Genomic DNA, 24,371 nt, shown 5'->3' with positions numbered 1-24,371 from the left:
CAGCATTCATAAACATTCTGGATAGAATTGTCTAGTAACTGATTTCTGGCTGAAAAGGGACCTTTAGGTGACATTAATGGAACCATTGCTTTCAAAAGAAGAGCACTCGGAGGCTCCAGTTGGTCCAGAATGCGGCCGCACGGGTGGTTATGGGCGCAACCCATTGTGCCCACATGACACCCCTCCTGCGCGAGGTGCACTGGCTCCCAGTGGTCTTCTGGGTGCAATTCAAGGTGTTGGTTACCACCTTTAAAGTGCTCCATGGCATAGGACCCGTGTATCTTTGAGACCGACTTCTGCCACCAATAGCCTCCCACCGGCCAGTTTGCTCCCACAGAAAGGGTCTCCTCAGGGGGCCATCAGCCAAGTTATGCCGGCTGGCGAAACCCAGGAGGAGGGCTTTTCTGTGGGAGCCCCTGCCCTGTGGAATGAACTGCCCCCAGAAATAATAATAATAATAATAATAATAATAATAATAATAATAATAATAATAATAATAATAATAATTTTATTTCTATACCGCCCTTCTCCCGAAGGACTCAGGGCGGTGTACAGCCTGTTTAAAAACACAAACAAAACAACAATATAAAATTTAAAATAATTAAATAAAGTGGCTCAGATTTGCATAAGATCTCCGACTTCCGTGTATTTCGCTGTGTCCGCAAGACCCTTTTGTTCCGCCAGGCCGGGCTATCAATGTAATGATTTTTAAATCGGGTGTTTTAAATTTTTGGGGTTTTAAATTTGAGCTGAAATTATTTAATAATTTTAATTATTTTTAACTGATGTCTGTCTTTGTGCTTTTAATAGGCTGTACACTTCCCTCAGTCCTTCAGGAGAAGGGTGGTATAGAAATTTATTTATTTATTTATTTATTTATTTATTTATTTATTTATTTATTTATTTATTTATTTAAAAGACATATTAAATCTTGCCCAAATACTTAGGTTTTTTTCTCATTTAAAATGTGATGTCCCTTTTGCATTGACTGTGGGAAAGATAAAGGATCCAGCAAGTAGACTAGTTCTTTGGCATCTTTATGGATAAGCAGAGGGTAGCAGATCATTTACATGTGCTCCTGATTGCTATTCTTTGCAAGGAGACTTTAGAACAGCATTTTCCATGAGTCTGAATAATAATTTATTCCCACTGACTTCCAAGGCATGCTGATCTCTTTTTTAGGCTAGTCAAAAACATACAAACATACACAACTCAGAATCATACTTTCTCCTGAACAGAGATTGAGGTGGGTCTCACAAGTTTTATCCTGGGCCTCTTCTGTCAGAGCTCCTTCTTTTATCTTGAATCTTATTTTAACCTCTCTCCCCACAACTCTCTTTTAAATTTTCCTTTCCTGATATTATGTGTTCTCTGGCCACAATTTTGAATATTTCATTAATGTTGGAAGTTCAATAATTCTAATAGATTGTGGATTTTGGCAGTGGGAAAGGAAATCAGGGATTAGTTTTGGTTTTGGAAGAAACAACATCCTTCCATTTTTAAAACTGAAGTTTTGTTTTGTTCTTCCTTGTTCTTGGTCCACTAGATAAAGTTATTTTGTTCTACTAAATTCAATTATTTCATAAGAAAATTTAATGCACGAAATATACAAAAAATAAGATATGAAGGATTTGGGATTTAAAGTCTCATATGAGTCTATAATCATTATACAGTCTAGTACAAGTGGATTTAATAATTCAGCTTGTACTTTGATATTTTTTCAACATGTCTCTAATTTTCTAGAAGTCATTGCTAGAATCCTATTCTGCCAAAGGGCTAGAAAAAATAACTGCCCCTTTCAGTTCCTGCTTTAGTTGAATATTGAGTCATCCCATATTTTTTTGCAAGTAGACAGTGAAGATTCCAACTTTTGGGAAATGTTTAACTGTTGGTCAAATTGTTGTTCTAGCATATTTTCCATTATTTAATCATGATTTTTACACGATATACTGAAATGATGTTAATATGCCTTTCTCCTAGCTTTCTTCATTCCACATACGGATCTTTTGAAGATGCTTTTAAAAGCCATGAAAAAAATTAAATATTTTTTTCAAAGGAACATGAATATGGTTATAAAAAAACACACATACCCTTGGTAAAGTAGTTTCCACAATAATATACATACTTTTGATCATTGATATTTTTCTAATTTGTACAAATTCTATTCTGCTAGACTTTGAAGACATTTCAAAGTCAAACAGTTCAAACAATTCAAACAAAAATAACCTTTACAATAGAATGTAAAGAATAAGAAACAGCTGACAAAAATGATTTGGTACATAAAATATATTTTTACCTATTCAGAACAATAGCTCCAAGTTCATTGTTTGACCTGGTTCTTGAGTATCAGAATGCATGATTAAGTTCTCAAATGCTGGTGTCTATAATCAGCAGCATCCATGATGAAATGAAGAGAATGTCACAAATGCCATAATGCAATTGTGTAAAATAATTACACAATTGTGTATAACACTAGTACAAATTTATAAGACAAGACATTTGCAAACAGCAAAAAGCCAGGTTAAAGTTTTGCTTATATGACTCTGTTACTTTGCATGGGTATAAGTCACTCAGCTGCCCAAATTGTAATATAACCTATTGTTATATTATTAAAGATTACAATTGAATTACTGAAAATGGTTCCTGATTTAAACATTCATCAGATACAACATTAGTATTTTAAAAGTTCCTTATTAAATTACTTTAAACATATTATTTTAAATTACTATCTTAAATGAGATATACAATTGTCAAATAATATTCTTCACTTCTGACAAATATTATATTTTATTTGCTGTCTAACACACTATTCTACATCAAACTGCCTCATATCATGGATTTCCGTATTTTGTCTATATGGTTCTATCTCTCTGCACATGTGTACATATGGACAGTTGCAATCCTGTTGCATCTCTTTTAATTATTTCTTTGAAATATTTTGATTATTTCATGGTAAATTTCATTGTATGCTGTTTAATAATAATATACTTATCCCTCTTTTATAAATGTGGAAGTCATTTGGCCTCAAATGACAGTGGGACAGTGACATCTGAATCCAGAAGTCTGAACTGCACATAGCTTTTCTTCAGAGTAATGTGCTTCATATTGCAATCTTTGTCCAACTGCCACAACTTTGTAGTACCTGCAATTGGAACTGTATGTTTTACAAAGGGTAAGTCTACTTTGAGTGAAAACTAATCAATTGAGGGACTTTTAAAACAAACACAACAATCAAGATTCAAATGTAGTCATTGTTACAGATACATTAAGCATCTCCCCGACTCCACCATTCTGCCCTACTGTCTGTTTTAAACTCTATAGAAAGTTGCTATAAGGCCAATGTCTATATATTAGACATTAGAAAGGTTGTGTGTGTGTGTGTGTGTGTGTGTGTGTGTGTGTGTGTGTGTGTGTGTATATATATATATATATGTAGGTCTTTGGTTATTCGGGTTGGCGACATTTCGACGAAGTCTCATTCGTCATCTTCAGGCTGGTGTTTTTGGCTTCATGCTTCTAGGAGCAATGTGTGATCGCAGCTGTTTCTTCCTTTTAACTGCCAGTGGGGGTGTGAACTGATTGGGTGGGAGCTTGGCTGTGTTCTGATTGGGTGGAGGTGTGTTCTGATTGGTTGGGGGTTTGGCTGTGCTCGGGTTAGTCTGAGTTGCAGGGGGATTTGAGCTGATGAGCTGAGTTGCTGTTGTTTGCACCCACGAAAACACACACACACACACACACACATATATTACACGTTAGAAAGTTGCTATAAGGCTTCATCCATTTTATATGCATTAATTAAAAAGAACAAAGGCTGTCTCCATTCTATTTTTTTATGAAGGGAAAGCCATACCATATATTTTATGGGAATCCATCTGGCAAGAACCAATTCAGTTCAGTGTAAAATTCCTGTTTCCTTAATGATGAACACTAATTAAAAGAGCAGCTGGCCATAAGCAAAGGCAGAACAGCCACACTGATGACTAACAAAATGTGGTTAGCAGCAGTTCAAAGAAACCCTCTTTATCAAATGACCATACCACAACAAGTAAACCATTTACTTGTTTTATATCAAGTACAAATGCTTCTTGATCTTTTTAAAGTACTTTATTTATCTTTATTTATTATGCTGTATGCTGCCCATCTTACCCAGATGTATGGACCTTGCATACTATAAACAGAGCAGAAAAGGACAAGATCAGTTCTTTTACATAAAATGCTGAATTGTCTCTTTATAAATTTTCCCAGACAGTGGTTCAGATTTTAAATGCAAGGCGACTCAAGTCCCATCAACTTAGCAGCTGCTGGCAATGTTTTTATTACTAGGAGAAGTAGAGAGAAACTCACACAATCTGATTTTGATCAATAAGTTTTAAACTTAGATACTGTTTTTCAATCTGTGCAACTGAAATATAAGAACAATCCATTTTGGTCACACTTACCTGTTTATAAAGTGAGTGGAGGGTACATGGAAATTATCCAATTTTAAATCATGCAATACCTTTTGAAATAATAATATGTGACAATAAAGCTTTGACAAAATGCTTTTAAAAAAGAGTCACAGAAAACTGCAAAGGAGGAGGCAGTTCTGGCTCAGACTACAAGGCTTTGAGCAATTTATGCTTAATTGTTTGCTGGCAATAGATATTACTCATCTTAAAATATATGCATTCATGCCCGACATGGTGACAAACATCTTTGTGCACAAGAGAAATCAGTTACACAACTTGCCATGATTACCTTCCCCTTGTAAGTATACTGGGAAGAAGAAAAGAATCAATATTACACAGAATGATGGCTCAAGCATGAATCAGCATGGCAAGCACATAACCCAACGGACATGGCGGTCAACAAGAGAAAAAGAATAAAAGAAATAAATCACAACAGAAATTATTGCTTAACCTGTTTTGTCAGAGTTGGTATTGATGGTATTGGTAGTGATGGAAGTGAAGATAGTCTTTGCGCTGTCCTTGGTAGTTACACATTTCTGCTTATTTTTCATGGCTTCCAGCGCTTTGAGCTTCTTGGCATGTTTAGTGCCTTTGTAGTGGGCCGCAGCCTGGCTCTACAAAGGAGAACAAAATGAACCATGCAATCAGGCTCATTTCTAAAATGGCATTCTCTGTATTAGTACAAATACAGACCACCTTTCAATAATGGGTACCATTTTCCATACCAAGATCATGACCAAACTGAAGTTTCTTCCCAAAATAATCCTTTGGAAACAGTGACACAGGAATATTATAGATTTTATGTAGACTATCTTGCTCTCTTAAAAATACACTCACTTTAAAAATACACTCAAAAAATTGGCAGCTGGGAATTTTTCCTCTCTAAGGAAAAATGCAATTCATTTTTCTTTCAAACTGGTTTTACATTAGATACACATTAACTGAAAATTTAATTTCAACTGCAGCCATGGAAAATATTTTTCATAGACACCAAGCAAGAAGAGGGGAATTGCAGCCATCTCTTTTTATGGAGAAGACAATCAGCATTTAATCAAAGGCTATTTTATAATGTCCAAAATTAAAGCCTATTGTTTTTCCTTCCCATTGCAATGGATCTGACCAATTCTTTGTGTTGAAAACTTCTGATGAAATTATTTGGATTAATTTGTTGAACTTTTGTGTTAATAAGTGTTCATAAAGTGAACACAAATGGCCATTTTAAATAGCAGTAATTAAACAATAGGGTGGTCATATATTTTCTTCCTGAAGATTTAAAAATATTTTAAAAAAGAAAAGAACAAAATAAATCTATGCCTCTTGTTTATAGGAAAAATCATTGTACAGGTGATCCTCATTTAATAACTTTTCACTTAGTGACTGAATTTATGATAGGGCTAAACAAGTGGTAGTTATGATTAGACCCCTTGTTTATAGTTGTCACAGCATCCAGCAATCACGTGATTACAATTTATAACCTTTCCTTCCAGCTCCCCACAAGTAAATCTGAATTTATGTTAAGCAATGCTGTGTCCTCCCTCTTGCAGTGCCTGAAGCTCTTAGGGGCTGGACAGGAAGCAACAGGTTGAAACTGAACACTGGCAAGACTGAGTGGCTCTGGGTTTGAGGTTCTTTGGCCCAGGGAGAATTGCCATCTTTGGTCTTGGATGCCCCAAACAGATCCTGTGCATAAACTGGGGGATCTCCTGGATTTGTGTTTTCTGTTCAAAGAACAGGTGGCAGTCATGGCCAGGAGGGTCTTTGTGCAACTGCGCGTTGTGCACCAGTTATGTCCTTTCCTTGACTGACAATCCCTACTCATGGTCACTTATGCGCTAGTCACTTCCCGTCTTGACTATTGCAATGCACTCTACATGGGCTGTCTTTGAAGAGCATCCGGAAGCTCCAGTTGGTTTAGAATGCAGTGGCCCACATGGTTTTGTGCAGACCTCGGTGTGCAAATGTATCACCTCTCGTGTGGGAGCCACATTGGTTGCCAATTGTTTCTGGGTGCAATTCAAGGTTCTGGTTGTCTTCTTTAAAGCCCTTCATGGTTTAGTACCAGTTTATTTGAGGGACCAACTGTTGCCTGTCACATCTACCCACTAGAGCGGGGAGGCAAGGAATGTTGGATCCCATCCCCTAGGGAGATACACCTAGTGGGTCCCAGAAGAAGAGCCTTCTTCATGGTTGTTCCCTCTCTCTGAAATATCATTCTCCCAGAGATTAGACTGGCCCTGACTCTAACATTCTTTAGGAAGGCGCTGAAGACCTGGTTCTATCAGTGGGCCTGAGGAACCCAGAGCAGGATGGAACCCATTAAATGGCTTGTGTGATATGTTGTCACCAGGGTAGGGGGTGGAGGGCTATTTTATTATTTTATAATTTTCTTCTATTTGTTTTATTTTTTATTGTGTAAGCCGTTTTGAGTCTCCATGTGCGAATAGCTGGCACTATAAATTTAATAAATAAATAAATAAATAAATAAATAAATAAACCGATAGAAAATCTGGAGTCCTGAGATCACATGAGACCCTTAATGACCTTCACAATCCTTGTTTAACCGGGACTGTTGTAACTGCTATTCCTAAGTAACATGGTCAAATGGTTTTACAACTTATGACCCCACTGCTTAACAACAGAACTTCCAGTTCCAATTAGCTTTGCTAAATAAGGACCATATAATTACCTTTATATGTGCAGCATCTACATTAAAAGGAGTTTTGGTGGTGCAGTGGACTAAAGTGTTGTTAAGTAGCACTTAGTGCCAGCTGCCTGCAATTACTGCAAGTTCAAATCTCACCAGGCTCAAGGTTGACTCAGCCTTCCATCCTTCCGAGGTAGGTAAAATGAGGACCCAGATTGTGGGGGCAATAAGCTGACTTTGTATAAAAAAGAACACCTCCTGGGGCGGGTGCGAAAGCCCTACTAAGCAGGTATATACAAAAGTATGAAGGCTATTGCTTAACGCATTGTAAGCCGCCTTGAGTCTCCGGAAAAGGGCGGCATATAAATCAAACCAATAAATCAAACCAATAAATCAAATAAATCAAATAAATCAAATAAATCAAATAAATAAATAAATAAATGAAACACAACAGTCCCAGGTATTATGCTACATTTTGGAAAGCACCACCAGAAACCCAATGGGGCTCTGCTGTTAAGAAGTGACAAAATTCTGAACTCAGGAATTATGCATATTCCTGAGTTGTTGCAGAATTTTCTTTATTATCTTCCAGATTGATAAATGAATGACTTGTGTATGTATGCATTCAAATGCACAGAATTTAGGTAGCACTGACTAGAATTTTGAATTCGTGTGTTGATCTATTATACACATCCACAGAAAATTAGAATTATGTCAAAATGATGATATGTGTGTGGTGATGTCATGATGCATCCCAATTTGTAATCCATGTAAATTTCAGGTTTTCTATCATGATGTTATTATCCATTTTTTTACTTGCCTCCTCTCCATTTCCTATCCCACAGATGTTTAAAGGCTTAACACAATTCCTTCCTTCACTCCAATGTGCAGAAAACTGAGTTTCTTATTCCATCAATCTAATGCAGACTTTAAAGACTGCTGAATGCATGGCTGATTCCCAATTTTTTTTGGAGAAGGGTACTAATAATGTTGCTAAGGCCTTGATCCTATATCAGTCTGCAGTATAAACTGCAGAAGTGGAATGGACATATCAAACGGATACCAAGGAATTATTATGAATTCCTGCTTAGAAAATTTTTATAGAATACTATCTTCAAAGGGAATTGTCTTCTTAATGATGCATGAACTCAGTTTTCTAATACATTATTGGCCACTTGGTACTCTCAAAATTAGTTAGAACTACAACTTCCAGGATTTTCTATCTTTTGGGCAGGTTGATTAGGAATTCTGAGAACTGTAGTTGTAATACATTTGAGTAATACCAACACAGAAAAGGCTGATCTAACAGCCACAACCTATAAAATAATAAGATAGTGGTTAATAGTAAGATTTACAGGCAGTAGGACTACACAAAGCATTCAAGAAAGGCACTTCTGAAAATATAGTGGGGTGAATGAAGTGCTACTTGAAATGTTAAAGCAACCACATTATTTGAAAGCATGCAAGGTTCGTCTTAAGAATGTCCTGTTTAGCCTTATGCATGTGCATGCCTATCACAGCACTTTGCTACTGATTCTAGAAGAAATATTGCATACATAAAGATTGAGGAATTTGGAAAACATCCTTCAAAGCAAAAGTCAGGTGTATTAATGAATCAAAGATGATGCTTCATTCATGTCAACATGCTTTGCAAAGCATCTTATCTAAATGCTTTTAAATAGTCTCCACTACATTTGCACATTTTTAAAAAACTCAAGCCTGTCACCCCTTATATATTAACACTCAACATGGGATTGGAATTATACTATAACCACTGAACTTTTCCACCTACATAATTTCTCTGTTTACTAATAGTTGGGATACAAGTAGGTTAAAGAAACTAATCTGCAAGTCCAAATTGAAATATATGGTGTACATCTGTGTATATGTACCAAAACAACATTTTACCATAATATTTAATTTTGCTAATAGATAGAAAACTCTCCATGTCTGGGTTTACATGGCTGCAAAATTTGTGCTATCTATAATAGAAAACTATTCAATTATATTGATAGCTACAGTAGTCATATTTCCTTTTCTCTAAATCAGTTTTGGTATTGTTGTAGGTACCCATATTGAAAGAACACTGGACAGTGAAGATAATCATTAGAAACAAATCAAACATAGCACAGTCATGCATCTTTACAATTTTCAGACAACACAAAACATTATGAGACATACTATAAGCCAAATGTGAACATATAAATGTTAATTACTATTAAATTGAAAAACCAGTGTTAAGGTAGGATGGCATAAATAAAATGATAGCATCTCTTGCACATTTATGTCATGATTGCCACGTGTGTTTTGTGCTTTACCAATATATTAAAAATGGCATTTTCTTTGGGACATTTTAATAATATTTATTGACTCAGAATGTGTATAAAAAGATATTTGCCTTTTCTAATTTCAAGCTTTCAACCTTATACAGACATTATATCCACTACCTTTTATTGAGAAGAGCAATCAAGTAAAGTAATTATTTATTTAAAAGATTTTTACAGCTGCTCTTCCTATGCAGCACAACTCTGGCCAGCTTTCAAAAAACAATAACAATGGGAAAAATACAGCATAATCAGAAAAACTCCTTGTGCCCATCAAATGACACTTCCCAACACCTTAATAGTTACTTTCTTGTGACCCAGCATCACTCTACCTCAGTGTTTGTGATAAATACAGCTCTTTAAGATCTCTCGAAAGCTAGGAGGGTTGTGACCAATGAATTTCAGGATATTTTTAATTAATTGTAAAGGTAAATCACAATGAACTAAATTAGAATTCCAACCTTCTCAGATATAAAATAAAGATGTCTGAGTGAACTGGTAGATTATAAACAGTTTTTAGCATATTGGAATTGTATTTATACTTGCTATTCACAAAGAAGTTAACATTCTTTGTCCTAACATTTCAGCATGCAAATTCCTCATTTTTGATCCAAGGATAAAGAAAGTTGTTTTATGGCAAGTAGTATTGGCAATTAATTTGAGAAAGAGAGACTGGTCAACTGTTTAATCAATTAAAAATTAAGCTAAACTATTTATTCTTTCCTAGAATCTCTAGAATGAAAGTGGAAACTGACAAAAATCTATTACAATCCTTTCCATAAAGAATAGAACAAGAGTTTTAAAATATTCCTAAACCTGTTGGTGTGTTGGCATATATGCAAAGTAGTTATAGTATATATCCATGATGGTGAACCTACGACACACGTGCCACATGTGGCATGCAGAACCCTCTCTGTGGGCACGCCAGCCATTGCCCCAGACCAGCTGCACCCTGCATGCATGCGTAGCTCCCGCCAGTCAGCTAGTCTTTGGGTCTCTGCTGTGCCTGCATGGGGGTGGAGCGCATGTGGGGAACACATGTGTGCATGTATGGGGGACAGGGCACATGCAAGGGAGTGCTCGCATTGCATTTTTGGAGTTTGCGCACACATCGCCCGCACCCCATTTTGGGTCTGGAAGGCCTCCCGCACCAACCTGGAAACCAAAATGGGGTGTGCTCCCCATGCAGTGTTTTGGTTTCCAGGTTGGTGCAGCAGGCTTTCCAGGCCCAAAACAGGGCATGGGGGGGCCTCATGCCGACAAAGAGGTTGCGGTGGCAGGCCATTCCCACTGGCAAAGAGGCTGTAGTGGCAAGCCTCTTTGCGCTGTAAAAGAGGTTGTGGCTGCAGGCCATTTGCACCAACAAAGAGGCTGTGGTTACAGGCCATTAGCATCGGCAAGACCATTAGCTATGGTCTAAACCCAAATGGAAACCATGATTCAGAACCATGAAAGAGACCAAATAATTGATTATACTTTTTATCTAGGTAACATACATACTATGACATGCCTTGAGAAAATAATGGTAGAAAATAAATAGTGCAATAAAAAATAGCATAATATTCCAATTAGATCTTAAACATGTTATAAACTTAGCAATGCAAGCATTTATTTGGCATCTTAAAGGAATCTGTGTCATGATTATTTTATTTGCTGCAAAAATAAACATCTATCATTCACTGAATATTTAGCCTATTCCTGAATGTTGCAGTATTAGATTTAGGGTATTTTCCATTGCCAGCCAAACAACAACAATAATCAATATTCTGCAGTCTAAGCCAGATTTTCTTTGTTTTCAACAATATTTATATTTCTTGAAGATGTGTAACACTGCCAGTGTCAGAGCTGCAAAATTCAAAATTTATCTCTCATTCTTGAAATTCCTGATGATCAGGAACGGAGAGCATTCATCATTCAGTCATCTGCCTTAGTAACTCTATGACAATGTATCTTTAATGTTTTGTATTTAAGAATACTTAATTTAGAAAATATTTAAGTATTTCTCTACCATAGTCACAAACAAATAAATATATGGCAGAATATATATTAGTCTTAATAATTAGTGCAGCCTCATTGAAATGAATATAGTCTTTCTCACTGATTTCATAGGTTTTTTTTTTTAAATACAGTCTTTATATTTTGTAAACATAAAATTTATTTCATCTGATAAGGCTGTAATTGATATGGCTTTATTTAGAGCTTTATAATATGAAATGGTTGTGTGCAGAGACATTTGAATTTACATTTTCATTCAGCAGTAAAACTCCTTGATTACAATAAGCTGTAAACTATCATACAGATAAATTTATCTTGTACAATGTTGTGAAATAGTACAAAAACTAGGTATCATGTCCAGTTGAAAGATGTTTCCATGTTATTGTATATGAAAGAGCTTTTTTCTAGTCTCTTCTCCAACCCATGTTAGCAATTTGAAAAATGAAAAGGATTCATTTAGAAGAATTCATATTTCCATATGGAAATATACTGTCTGGATAGGTACACATTTTGTTGTTGTGTGTATATGTGTAGGATACGCCTATACACTTTTCTAACTAATCCACCTAGTGGCAAATTTGCTATGAGAATCTCCTAACTCTCACCAGAAAAACAAAAAAGCTAATAATTTTGAACAACTTGCAATAGCATTTCACCAATCAGAAAGTCACTGTCAATTACTAGTTATAATTGTTCTCAGATCACTCATCAGCAATCCTGAGTCACATACTTATGAAGTCAAAGACTGAATCACTTAAATTTATCTTACAAAAACTCTATCATTAAGATGAATAAATCAAGTATAATAGCATACATTATCATAACATAAAACAACATAACAAACTAACATAACAACATAACATAACATACATAACATAATATAACCATCAAGTCTTAAAATTATATTTAAATAGTAAATTTAAATATAGGATATCAAATTAGGTATAAGTTAAATCAATTACAGTCATCTTTTAAAATAAATCATGCAAATATAGTCTTGAAAAAAATTAATACAGGCTGCAATGTCAATTACACATTGTTAATTATTGCAGTAAACATGGGAGCTAATTTAAATGTCTACTTAAGAAGGCTTCAAGATATATCATCTAGGCACCTTTCTGGCATGTGGCCTCAACATAGAACATATTTGTCACTGTGCATTTTCAAAACAAAACCCATATATTTTCCTTTTAATATTCTGTAACTGCTATACATAATGCCTAAATTCTTCTTGAAAGGGAGAAGGGGGAAACCTGTTATTATGGTTCTTTGTTCTAATAGTAAGGGTCCCTGCACATATATCTTGCATGTGCAAAAGCTACATTTTTCAAGCAAAGCAAAATGCAGCAGCCACTTGGCTAATTAGAAGAAGGATGGATTAACAAGTCAAATACATGGTTCAGAACAATGTTTCACTTGTACTGTTGATACAGCAAAATGTCTCTTCAGTCTATTCTCTTACTGATGGTTTGAAACAAAAAGATAAAACACAAAACTAACTCAAAACCAAGGATATTAAAAATCAGTTGGAACAGTGTCATTTGATAGCGATAAGCAGCATACAAATTAAACAAAAGCAAATAATCAACAGGTAGAAGCCCATCCAAAGTGATATATCATTTTTGTTAAAGAGCAAATTAAGAGATACATTTCTTCACTTCAATCCTAAATATATTTAAAAACTGGGGAAAGGACAGGGAAAGATCAACTAAATTGTTGCTAGATAAGTCTTCAAAAACTTTTTGATTGATTCATTGTGCCATCAAGACATTTTTAACTCCTACAGACCACATAGCTTTTCTTTTTCATACATCATAAAAAAGGGTCTTGATGTGACCTGCAAACAAAAATGTGCATACATAAAATTTATACAGAGAGAATGACATGCTTTATGCATATTTATAGTATTAATACAGAATACTAGGAAGACAGTACTGAAGTAGAAAAGTTTTTACCAATACTTATCATGTATGTTTTAAAATAAATATTTTATCATTTCATTATGTTCACAACTTAAGGTTTACAAATATATATATGAGACTTCGTCGAAACGTCGCCAAGACACTTCCAATTTTACGTGGGAGAAAACCCGAATAACCATATATATGTGTGTGTGTGTGTGTGTGTGTGTGTGTGTGTGTGTGTGTGTTTCTTTTAGCCAGGTTTTTCCTACGTAGCCAAGATTTTTCTTTTTTCTTAGTCTCTCACTAAGCAGCATAGGGCAGCATAGGGCCTGCTGGCTGCCAATTTGAATAAATAAAAAAACCAATTTCCTAGAGGTAAAGGAAAAAGAAGTACAGTTTATCCTTTCTATTCTTGGCTAAAATTGAGCAACAGTCACGTTTGAAACCATGAAATTCCAACTCACAAAAGAGTGGAAATCTTGTCACCAGCTCTTGCTGGACCAATAAGTGAACAGACTTACCTGTCCTTAGCTTCTCGTCTTGGATTAATTGAATATTTCCTACTGATCTATTTATTCTTTGCCTGCAGAATAGCTAAAGGAAGCTTGAGTGGGTAAGAATAGTGTTACCAACTGAAGTATTTTACCTTAGTATCTGTTGCTAGGGAAACCATTCCTTTTGTCTATAAAATCAAAACAACAGCTTTGCTCAAGTTTGAATTTAAGAGCTATTAGTCTAAGCCTCCAAATCACAATCCCAATGGCACTAAGCATATAAAAATAGAATTCATAAAAAAGGTCATCAAGTTAACATTCCGTTTTTTCTCTGAACTATTAAGTGTGGAGATTTAAGAATGATAAATCCAGATTACTTGATTGTTCTTCATTGGTCACTTCTGTATAAAGTACAGTAGAGTATGCACTTTAGACTGAGGAGACCAATGAAGAACAATCAAGAGTCGAGATAAAATGTCATCCAAAAGATCAACATATATTTTATTATGGGGCAGAACATTCTTGGTAACAAATGATTCATGGTATCTTAAACATCAGATATGTACTAGGTAGAGTTGATAAACCATTGTCTGTTTAACCAGTGCTTGACTAATTCTTGATTTAACTGGTCTTTAATGAGGAAAATATACCCTGGATTAATTGTTCTCATTACTACGTGCTCTTCCATATAGACATACATTTTACTTCATCCTTAAGTTGGGATCATCATCAACAGAAATTGTGTTCCATAGTCTACAATTTCTGAACCTCACCATCAAGGCTAGGCAATGTTGCTATCCTCAATCAGTTAACTGTGCAGTAGTTCCTGAGCATCTATTGATGGAGTTCTTGATGTCCTTTCCCATTCCATCTAGTATTATCTATTGGCAAAAAAACTAACCATCATTCACTCTTCTGAACATATAGTACAGAAAGGATACATTTTTTTCTTTACTCTTTATCTAGTTCTTCTAAGACAAGACTATTCAGCAGATAAGTCACTCAGCTGGACATTGCTCCAGTTGAATGAATTTGGGGAGGTCCTAGTCAGTAGGGTAGCTGTTATGTATTTATTGTGCCTTATTTGTTTAGCATAAAGCTGGAAAAAAAAACAATAACAAGAAGAAAAAGGAAAGAAGAAATAAAGTATTTTTTTTAAAAAGTTCAATAACATGAAAAGCATATACAGTATTTAAGGGTTTCTTATACATTTCTATCTACAATATTTTACATAATTACACACACATGTACACATACAGAAGTATACACACATGTTTGATTTAATATTTCAATTTCAAGGCTACGCAACTTCATAGTGATCCTGCATGATTTACAATTACAAAAAGAATTAAAAAGAAGCCAATATAAACTAAGGAAAAGTTAATTCAGTTGTCTGGAAGATACACTTCATAACACAGAAAGACGAGCATTATCTATAGAAAACCTATCTTTATAAGTATTTTATTCATAGGTCACAAGTAACATTACATCTTCAATTTACTGAATAATTTGGGGAAAAGAATAACAATGTAAATCTTCCATATCGAGTCCTCCTCATTATTTGTTATCAAAATCAGATAAATAATCATCATATTATATTATTATGTGATTACTTTTTTAAAAAATTGTTTTATTCATAAATATTTTTGAATACAGAGTATTGTCTGGGTATACCATTTATAAGAGGAAGAGGAAAAAAAGATCATTTAGAAAATAATACATATTAATACATGAACTAATAATAATATTCATATAATAACACATGTACTAAGATTAATAGTAATAATATAACCAAAAAAGTTTTAACTAAGTTTCTTTTTAAATTGACTTATTTATATTTTGGTTAATTATGATGGTTATAGGTCTTCTCTATTTTTAGTACAAATATTCGTAGTCCTTCTTTATCTAATTTTTACTTCTTGTCTGTACCCATTCATAAAATTTATTCCATATCGAATAGTATTCTGTGTTTTCTATACCTTTTATTTTTAAAGTTAGCCTATCCATTTCAGCACAGTCCAAATTTTTTTTAATTATGTCCTCATCTAGCGGGGTGTTCACATTTTTCCAGTATTTAGCAAATATAAGCCTTGCTGCTGTCAATATTTGTAAGACTAAATCAGTGGTGAAATCCAAATTTTTTTACTACCAGTTCTATGGGCATGGCCTGGTGGGAATGGCAGGGAAAGGATCCTGCAAAATCTCCATTCCCCACCCGACTCCAGGGGGAAGGATATTGGAAAATCTCCATTCCCACCCCACTCTGGGGCCAGAAGTGGTATTTGCTGGTTCTCTGAACTACTCAAAATTTCTTCTGCCGGTTCTCTGAACTGCTCAAAATTTCCACTACCAGTTCTCCAGAACCTGCCAGAACCTGCTGGATTTCACCCCTGGACTAAATATGTGGTCCCTTTGTCAAAGCCCTCCAGTGTGGGATGGGGTTATCTCAGTGATTGGAAAACCATGCTGAGTAAACAACATCAGCACAAAGTCCTAATCTCATCAGAAATGTAAAGACAGGATGTCTGGCAGAGACCCTATCTCAGATATGCAAGGCATGGGGACCCGGCACGTAGACATTGTTTGTCACAGGAAGAACATGAGGGAAACACGAGGGGTTCATATGGAATTCACGAGCCTTCTTTAGCCAATCAGTACAAGTAAACGTTGATTAATGTTTTGCCATGATAGTTGTAAAATGACAATAAAAGGAACCTTTTGAATGGGGTCAGGGTGCCTTGGTCAAGGTGCCTTCCCACCGAGGGGCCTTCCCGTGAACCATTTTCCTGCCTATGCGTCTTTCTTCATCGAAACAACACTCCAGTATTAAACCTAACAGATATATTTCTGGTTTCAGGTCTATTTTCTGCTTAGTTATCTTTTCCAGCCAGCTACGTATTTTCTCCCAATATTTTCTTGCTTTTGTACATGTCCACCACATATGATAATAGGTACCTGGGGTCTGGTTGCATTTCCAGCATTTGGCAGACAGATTACTGAACATTTTTGCCAATCTTGCTGGAAGTAAATGCCACCTGTAAAACATTTTATAAAGATTTTCTTTATATGCCAAGGCCATAGTCAATTTATAATTCCTGTCCCAAAGTTTTTGCCATTTCTCTAATTCTATATTATAACCAAAATTCTTCACCTATACAATCATTGTTTCTTTGACTTGCTCCTCCTCCATTTAAAATGTGAATAAGTAATTATATACATATATATATATTTATCAATTTTTCATCCGTTCCCATTAAAATCTTATCAAATGCTGTTGGTTCTTTATTTAAACCCCATGTTTTAATGTGTTTCTCATATCTTGATAGTATCTGGAAATATGCCCACCAAGCTAAATCCACGCCCTGATTCTGTAGTTGTTGCCTAGATTTAAGCTCACCTTTCTCATTCAGAATCTTTATAGAATACAATTTTTTCCAGATTGATAAAGTTTGGATATATTAATGCTTCCATTGTGGAGAGCCACAAAACTGGTATTTTCATATAATGTTGTAGTTTAATTTTTTCCTATATATAAAGCAGCACATTCTTCACATAATGCCTTTGAAAATATCTGTGCACCGTATTCCTACCATACCAAAGGAAAAGATGCCAACCTATTTGGAGATCATGTCCCTCTAATAATAGTAACCTTCTATTTTTCAGATTTATCCATTCTTTTATCCAAGTAAAAAAACTGATGTCTGGTAATATAGTTCCCAGTCTGGAAGTCCAAAACCCTCATTACTTTTAGATTCCTGCAACATTTTCAATTTTATTTTCACTTTTTTGCCTTGCCATATATACTTCAAGATTATTTTATTTAATTCATCAAAAAATTTCTTCTCTAATTTTATTGGAATCATTTGAAATAGAAAGAGTACTTTTGGTAGAATATTCATTTTTACGGAAGCTATTCTCCCTATCATAGATAATTGTAGGTTCTTCCATTATTATGTGATTTCTGATCATTATTTTGACTATATAAAGTTGGGGAAATGTGCAATGGAAGTCATTATTTGCTCAGGACTTATAGATAGTTGCTTGATGTAAGATACAATACATATGGCCTTTAACAATAGCAGGAACCGACTTCCGGTGGTTTCGCGTTCCCTGAATGGATGCTCCTTTTGGAGCTCCAGTCCCGTGATTCCGTTTGCCGCTAGAACAGCGAAAATCAGCTGTTCTAGAGGCTCGAAACTCTCCCCCAGGGAAAAAGGGGGAGAGAAGAGCAGAAAGGTCTGGGTAGAGCTCCCCTAAACCCCCAGGCTTTTTTTTTTAAGCCTGGGATTTGCAGGGTGAGAGCTCCCTGAAAGCCCTTCAATGCTCCGGATCCGGGACGATTCTGCTTTAAGCAGAACAAGGAGTTGCAACCACACCAGCAGCGCAATTTTAAGGACTATGAGAAAATTCGAACTTGGATGCCGGCAGAGCAAATCAGGAGAACAGGAAATGCAAGTATTAAACTTTAACTCCGTTTAAAAGAAAAAGGAAAAAAAATGGTGCTTAAGGGCATTTAAAACGAAATTTACAAGTGAAAGTGATCATTAAAGCTGCAACATTGTAAAAGATATCAGATTACGCAGCAAGAAAAAGATTTAAAGTGCTAGTGAAATGAAAAAAGACTATTGTATTGACCTTAACTACTTTATACTTCTAAATTGTGTGGAAAATTATTGGATTTATTGACCTGATAGCTGAACAAAATTAAAAATAATTGGACTTTGAAAAAAAGAAAATGGCTGGTACCTTTGAAAGTGCTGAAGGACTATTATTACACACACCAGCAAATACACAAATAAAAGTTATAATACATGAAATTTTTGAGTCACAAACCACTGCTTTACTGGAAAGTCTTAAAGGTTTTTTTGATGAAAGGTCTCAGGAAGAGGAAACTGTTTTGACTCAAAACATGGAGACAAAGGAGAATATAATATCATCTCAAGGCTTGTTAGACAGTAGTGAGCTGTTGGAAGAAGATGGGGCAGAAATTCAGTTTAATGTGACTTTGGATAAAAAGGAAAGCAAAGGAATCTGGAAGAGTTTAATCAGAAGGACTTGAGAGAGATTTATGGGGGTTTCAAATTAAATGTAATAACTTTAAGAAGACAAAAACTTTCAAAGAGACATCAACCTCAAATCCAAATTTTAAAATTCTCAAAAATAAAAGCAGGAGGAGGAGCAATGCTGAAGAAGAAAGAATTGTCAAAGAAAAAGGATTGAAAAAAATACAGAAAGAAGGGAAGAACTGAAGATTAATCTTTTTGGGGGAGGATTTTGGCAATAGGTTGAAAAGCTTAATTAAATTTGTATTTTTAAAGTTTATTCTAAGATAGTAATATAAAGGAAGTGTGTTATTACAATTGGTTTTGGACATAAAAATGATAGCTTTTTAAGAGTTATCGAGGTAAAAATGATAGCTTTTTAAGAGTTATCGAGGTATTAAAATGGCTAATTAAAAATTTGAGGGATACGTTTCTGAAGGGCTTGAAATTGATATTTTGAGAAATGACTTAATATCTTATTGATGTATTAAGGGATTTTTAAAATGTTTAACATAAGATTATAGTATTTTAAGAAGGTATATGAGATAAAATGTTTAAAGTTTTAAAATGTTTAATTTTATGAAGGATTAAAGAGGATAAATGTCTAATTTAGAACTTTATTAGGGAGCAATGTTGATTGAGGAAGAAGGACTGGAAAAATATAGAAATGGTTAATTAAAAATTTAAGAGATAGTTTCCTGAAGGTTTTGAAATTTATATTTTGAGAAATGAACTAAGAAGTTCTTATTGATGCATTAAGAGGTTTTTAAATGTTTAATATAAGATTATACTATTTTAAAAGGTATAGGTGATAAAATGTTTAAAGTTTTAAAATGTTTAATTTAGAATTTTTAATGCTGAATAGTTAGAAATTGATAATTGGTTTATGAAGGAATAAACAGGATAAATGTTTAATTTAGAATCTTATTAGGGAGCAATGTTGAAAAAGAAAGGTGTTTGAGGGATGAAAATGAAACATATCAGTGTTTGTTAATGCTTGTAATATTTTTAAAGCTATTGGATTACATACCAAGAAAAAGGCTCTTATATTCAGGAAGAAAGAATTTAACCCAATTGATTTTGAGAATTTACAAAAGGGAGGTTGATGAATTTGCAAAAGAGGAGTTAAAGAGCATGAGGGGGTTTTAAACTTTGTAGTAGGTTAGTATATTTTAGCTTTTGCTTGTTAAACGTTATACCCTGGTTTTGCTCTGGGAAGTCAGGGTGGGGTGGGACGGGGGGGAGGGTTGGGTTGGGATAAAATTGTTGAATAGATAAAGGTACAAATATAAAAGTAAATGTGGGGAAAATGTTACAACAAATGAAATGATAATATCAAGATATGATAAATATTGGAGGCGTAAGAGGAAAAAAGATGTATTCAGATGATACACTGATTGATTGATTATATATTGTATGTATGCTTGTTTATAAAATAAAAACTTTTCAATTAAAAAAAAAACAATAGCAGGAACCAATCCAGTTACAAACAAAGGTTCAGCTACAACCCTCTTCCCCACCACAAACATACCTAAGAAACAGAATCCACATTTATTTATTTATTTATTTATTTATTTATTTTTTGAATTTGTATACCGCCCTTCTCCCTGAGGACTCAGGGCGGTGAACAGCCAAATAAAAACATCAGATACAAATATTAAAATACAGTTAAAAATATATATATATAAATTTGGCCCCATTAATTAAAACAATAAACCAAACAATTAAAAACACTTAAAAAGAATTAGGCCAGCCCGGCTTGTTGGAAAAGGAAGGTTTTAAGGGCACGGCGGAAGGCACTGAGGTCATGGATTCTCCTTATCTCAGGGGGCAACTGATTCCAGAGGGTGGGAGCCCCCACAGAGAAGGTCCTCCCCCTGGGGGTCACCAGCCTGCATTGTTTGGCTGATGGCACCCCGAGGAGGCCCTCTCTGTGGGAGCGCACGGGTCGATGGGAGGTCGTCGGTGGCAGCAGGCGGTCTCGGAGATAGCTAGGCCCTATGCCATGGAGCGCTTTAAAGGTGATAACCAGCACCTTGAAGCGCACCCGGAAGACCACTGGGAGCCAGTGCAGCTCGCGCAGGAGCGGTGTTACATGGGAGCGCCATGCTGCTCCCATCACTACCCGTGCTGCTGCGTTCTGGACCAGTTGGAGCCTCCGGGTGCTCTTCAAGGGGAGCCCCATGTAGAGAGCGTTACAGTAATCAAGGCGAGAGGTCACGAGGGCATGAGTGACTGTGCACAGGGAATCCCGATCAAGAAAGGGCCGCAACTGGCGGATCAGGCGAACCTGATAAAAGGTCCCCCTGGTTACAGCCGTCAGATGTTCCTCCAAGGACAGCTGTGTATCCAGGAGGACTCCCAGATTGCGAGCCCTCTCTGTGGGGGCCAAGGACTCGCCCCCAATAGTCAGTGATGGAGTCAACTGACTATATCGGGATGCCGGGAACCACAGCCACTCAGTCTTGGAAGGGTTGAGCCTGAGCCTGTTCCTCCCCATCCAGATCCGTACAGCCTCCAGGCACTGGGACATCACTTCAAGGGCATCATTGGGGTGGCCTGGGGTGGAGATGTACAGCTGAGTATCATCAGCGTACTGATGGTATCTCACCCCAAAGCCACGGATGATCTCGCCCAGCGGCTTCACATAAATGTTGAACAGGAGGGGCGAGAGGACCGACCCCTGAGGCACTCCACATATAAGAGGCCTCGAGGTCGACCTCTGCCCCCCTGTCAACACGAACTGCGACCGGTCGGAGAGAAAGGAGGAGAACCACCGTAACACGGTGCCCCCCATCCCCAACTCTTCCAACCGGTGCAGCATGATACCATGGTCGATGGTATCAAAAGCCGCTGAGAGGTCTAACAGGACCAGAACAGAGGAGCAACCCCTGTCCCAAGCCCTCCAGAGATCATCAACCAACGCGACCAATGCCGTTTCCGTGCTGTGCCCAGGCCTGAAACCAGACTGAAACGGATCCAGATAGGATGTTTCCTCCAGGAATTGCGGAAACTGTCGCGCGACCACACTCTCAACAACCTTCGCCAGAAAGCGAAGGTTGGAGACAGGACGATAGTTGGCCAATATTGCCGGATCCAGGGACGGCTTCTTGAGGAGAGGCCTCACCACCGCCTCTTTCAAGGCCGCGGGGAAGTAACCCTCACTCAATGAAGCGTTGATAACACCCTGGAGCCAGCCTCGTGTAACCTGCCGGGAGGCCAGTACCAACCAGGAAGCAAGCCCATCTGAACCCCATGACCCCATCTCACGAAGAGGGACTCACATCCGGCAGTCTGAGGCACAGTGGTCTCCCTCGGACCAAGACCTTCTTTAATAATAACCGCCACCCCCCCGCCCCTCCCCTGGGCTCTCGGCTGATGGAATGCTCTGAAACCTGGTGGGCACATCTCGACCAGAGGGACTCCTCCCTCCGGTCCCAACCAGGTCTCCGTAATACCAGCCAGGTCCGCTCCCCCCTCCTGGATAAGATTGTGAATGAGGGGGGCCTTATTTACCACAGACCTAGCGTTGCACAACATCAGCCGCAGGCCCAGGTCCTGAGTATCCAAGCCACCTAGTATCCGAGGGGAGCTTTGAGGGCCGGGGCGCGCAATTGCTCTCAAACAGCAAGTGCGCGTCCCCAACACATGATATGGCCCCCTGCTCCCGCCATATCTGCCCCTCCCAACCACCGTGCTGATGGTATTTCCCTCATTGGGATAGCCTTCCGCCCCCTCCCCATTCCCTCGTCCAGTGTCCTCCAAACCGTTACCCCGTGCCGGGCTCGGCTCTGACCTTGGTGGATTACCCCCCCCCATCCCCTTTGGTCGTCCTCCCGGTTCCCCTTAAAAAATTATTAAAAACCCTAATTAAAAAACCCCTTAATCCCCGCTTTGAAACATGCCACCTCTCAGGGCTCCAAAACCCGTCCTTAAGGTAGGCCTTTGATAACATGGAAGGCCATCGCCGCGAGAGGGGGGCATCTCGCAGCGCAAGCAGGTCTGCTGAGGTATAAGCCATACATAGATGAGAGGTAGAAAGTCTGGTCAGGAGTTTGATGAATAGTCTAAGGTATTGGAGCAAGATGGACCTCAGAGCTGGTGGGCTGGACTCCACTGCTCTCTCACTGCAGTGGGAGGAGTCCCGTGTCAGTTCATCAAAATTGGAGGTAAGGATCCAAGCCACCCTCTCACGGTGGCTAGCCCAGATGGAAAGGGCTTGGGAAAGTTAGATGGTCTATTCCTCCGTTGGTGAAAGGCAACAACTCCCTCAGCTCCCGCATGACAATTGCCCAAACACCCTCCAGCTTGGGGCACAAGATGGAAAAGGAGCCAAACCATAGAGGCATGATGATATTGAACCCGCGGGAGAGAAGATATTCAAAAGGGAGGGATAACATACAGCTGGATACAATCTGGAGGCGGGGAGCCAAAGACCAAGTCAAAGGCATGGGGGGGGGAGGAGAGATCAATCGAGGCGACCAGATGACCAGTTTTTTTGGCCGCACTCCAGCCTCTCCAACCCCCAGAACCTCATAAATCCCCCTGATTGTATCTCCCGCTTCCAGACTCCAGCCCCCAGGTCAGATGGTCTAATCCATGTATAGGTGGTAAGGCCAGAAACAGAGCGGCCATATCTCCCCCCCTTCTTCAGTACTAAGCACCAGGCCGCCGTCATCGTCTTGCCATTGAGCCACAGCTGCCATTGCCACCCCAGCTGCCATCGTCGACGCCGTCCGGAAACCGGACCCTCAGCACATCCCAGGACCACCGGAACAACATCCAGGGCCTGGGAGGGAAGGGCCTGCTCCATGCCGCCGCCGCCGCGCCCACAGCCGCCGCCACTCCGACCTCCGCGGCCTCCGGCGCAGAAGAGGCTGCCATCCTCTCGCGGCGCCTCCCGCGTCGGCTCCGCCCAGCCGCAATGCTCCGGAGGGCGAAAAAGCCCTCAACAGGCTGGGCAGAGGCTCCCACAGCTGGGGGCAGGGCCGCCCCAGCCTCCGCGGCCTCCGCGGCCTCCGTCGCAGAAGAAGACTGCCGCACCCAGGCCGCCGTCCTCCCGCAGCGCCTCTCACGTCGGCTCCGCCCAGCCGCAATGCTCCGGAGGGCGAAAAAGCCCTCAACAGGCTGGGCAGAGGCTCCCACAGCTGGGGCTGGGGCTGCAGGTGGTCAAGTCAGCTCCCCAGACCCCCAAATGATCAGAAACCGTCCCATCATCGGACGGGTCTTACACGAACAGCGCCATCTTGGGGCATGCGCAGAAGACTTTCCCTTTCCCACATGACTTGGAGACTTGGCTGTGATTATGTTGTTATTTTCTTTTGTAAAAAAACGGGACAGTGAGGGAGGAATGCTCAGTTCATGTGCCTTTGGGAATCCCACAAACCAAATATGAAAACAATCATTTTCATCAATATTTTTGCCCAAAGATCAATGAAAATTTAATTTTAGTTGGGAGCATTCACCAGTAATTCTTCATTCATAAATATTTTTGTGCAGATTTTTAATGTTTTAGTATAT

General features: G+C 38.1%; 1 protein-coding gene across 3 annotated transcripts in view; it reads right to left on the bottom strand.

Moving 5' to 3' along the window:
- The window catches only part of ZNF385D (zinc finger protein 385D), a 247,063-nt gene that overhangs the window by 61,995 nt on the left and 160,697 nt on the right, over window positions 1-24,371 (bottom strand). For all 3 annotated transcript variants that reach the window (XM_060685761.2, XM_087892574.1, XM_034402057.2), the window contains one exon: window positions 4,900-5,062. In XM_060685761.2, coding sequence (XP_060541744.1) covers window positions 4,900-5,062 — 163 coding nt within the window. The remainder of the gene's footprint in view (window positions 1-4,899; window positions 5,063-24,371) is intronic.

This window comes from Pantherophis guttatus, chromosome 4 (assembly GCF_059756535.1).
Source record: "Pantherophis guttatus breed Tessera chromosome 4, ASM5975653v1, whole genome shotgun sequence".
Lineage (NCBI taxonomy): Eukaryota > Metazoa > Chordata > Lepidosauria > Squamata > Colubridae > Pantherophis > Pantherophis guttatus.
This window is presented reverse-complemented; position numbering and strand designations above follow the sequence as displayed.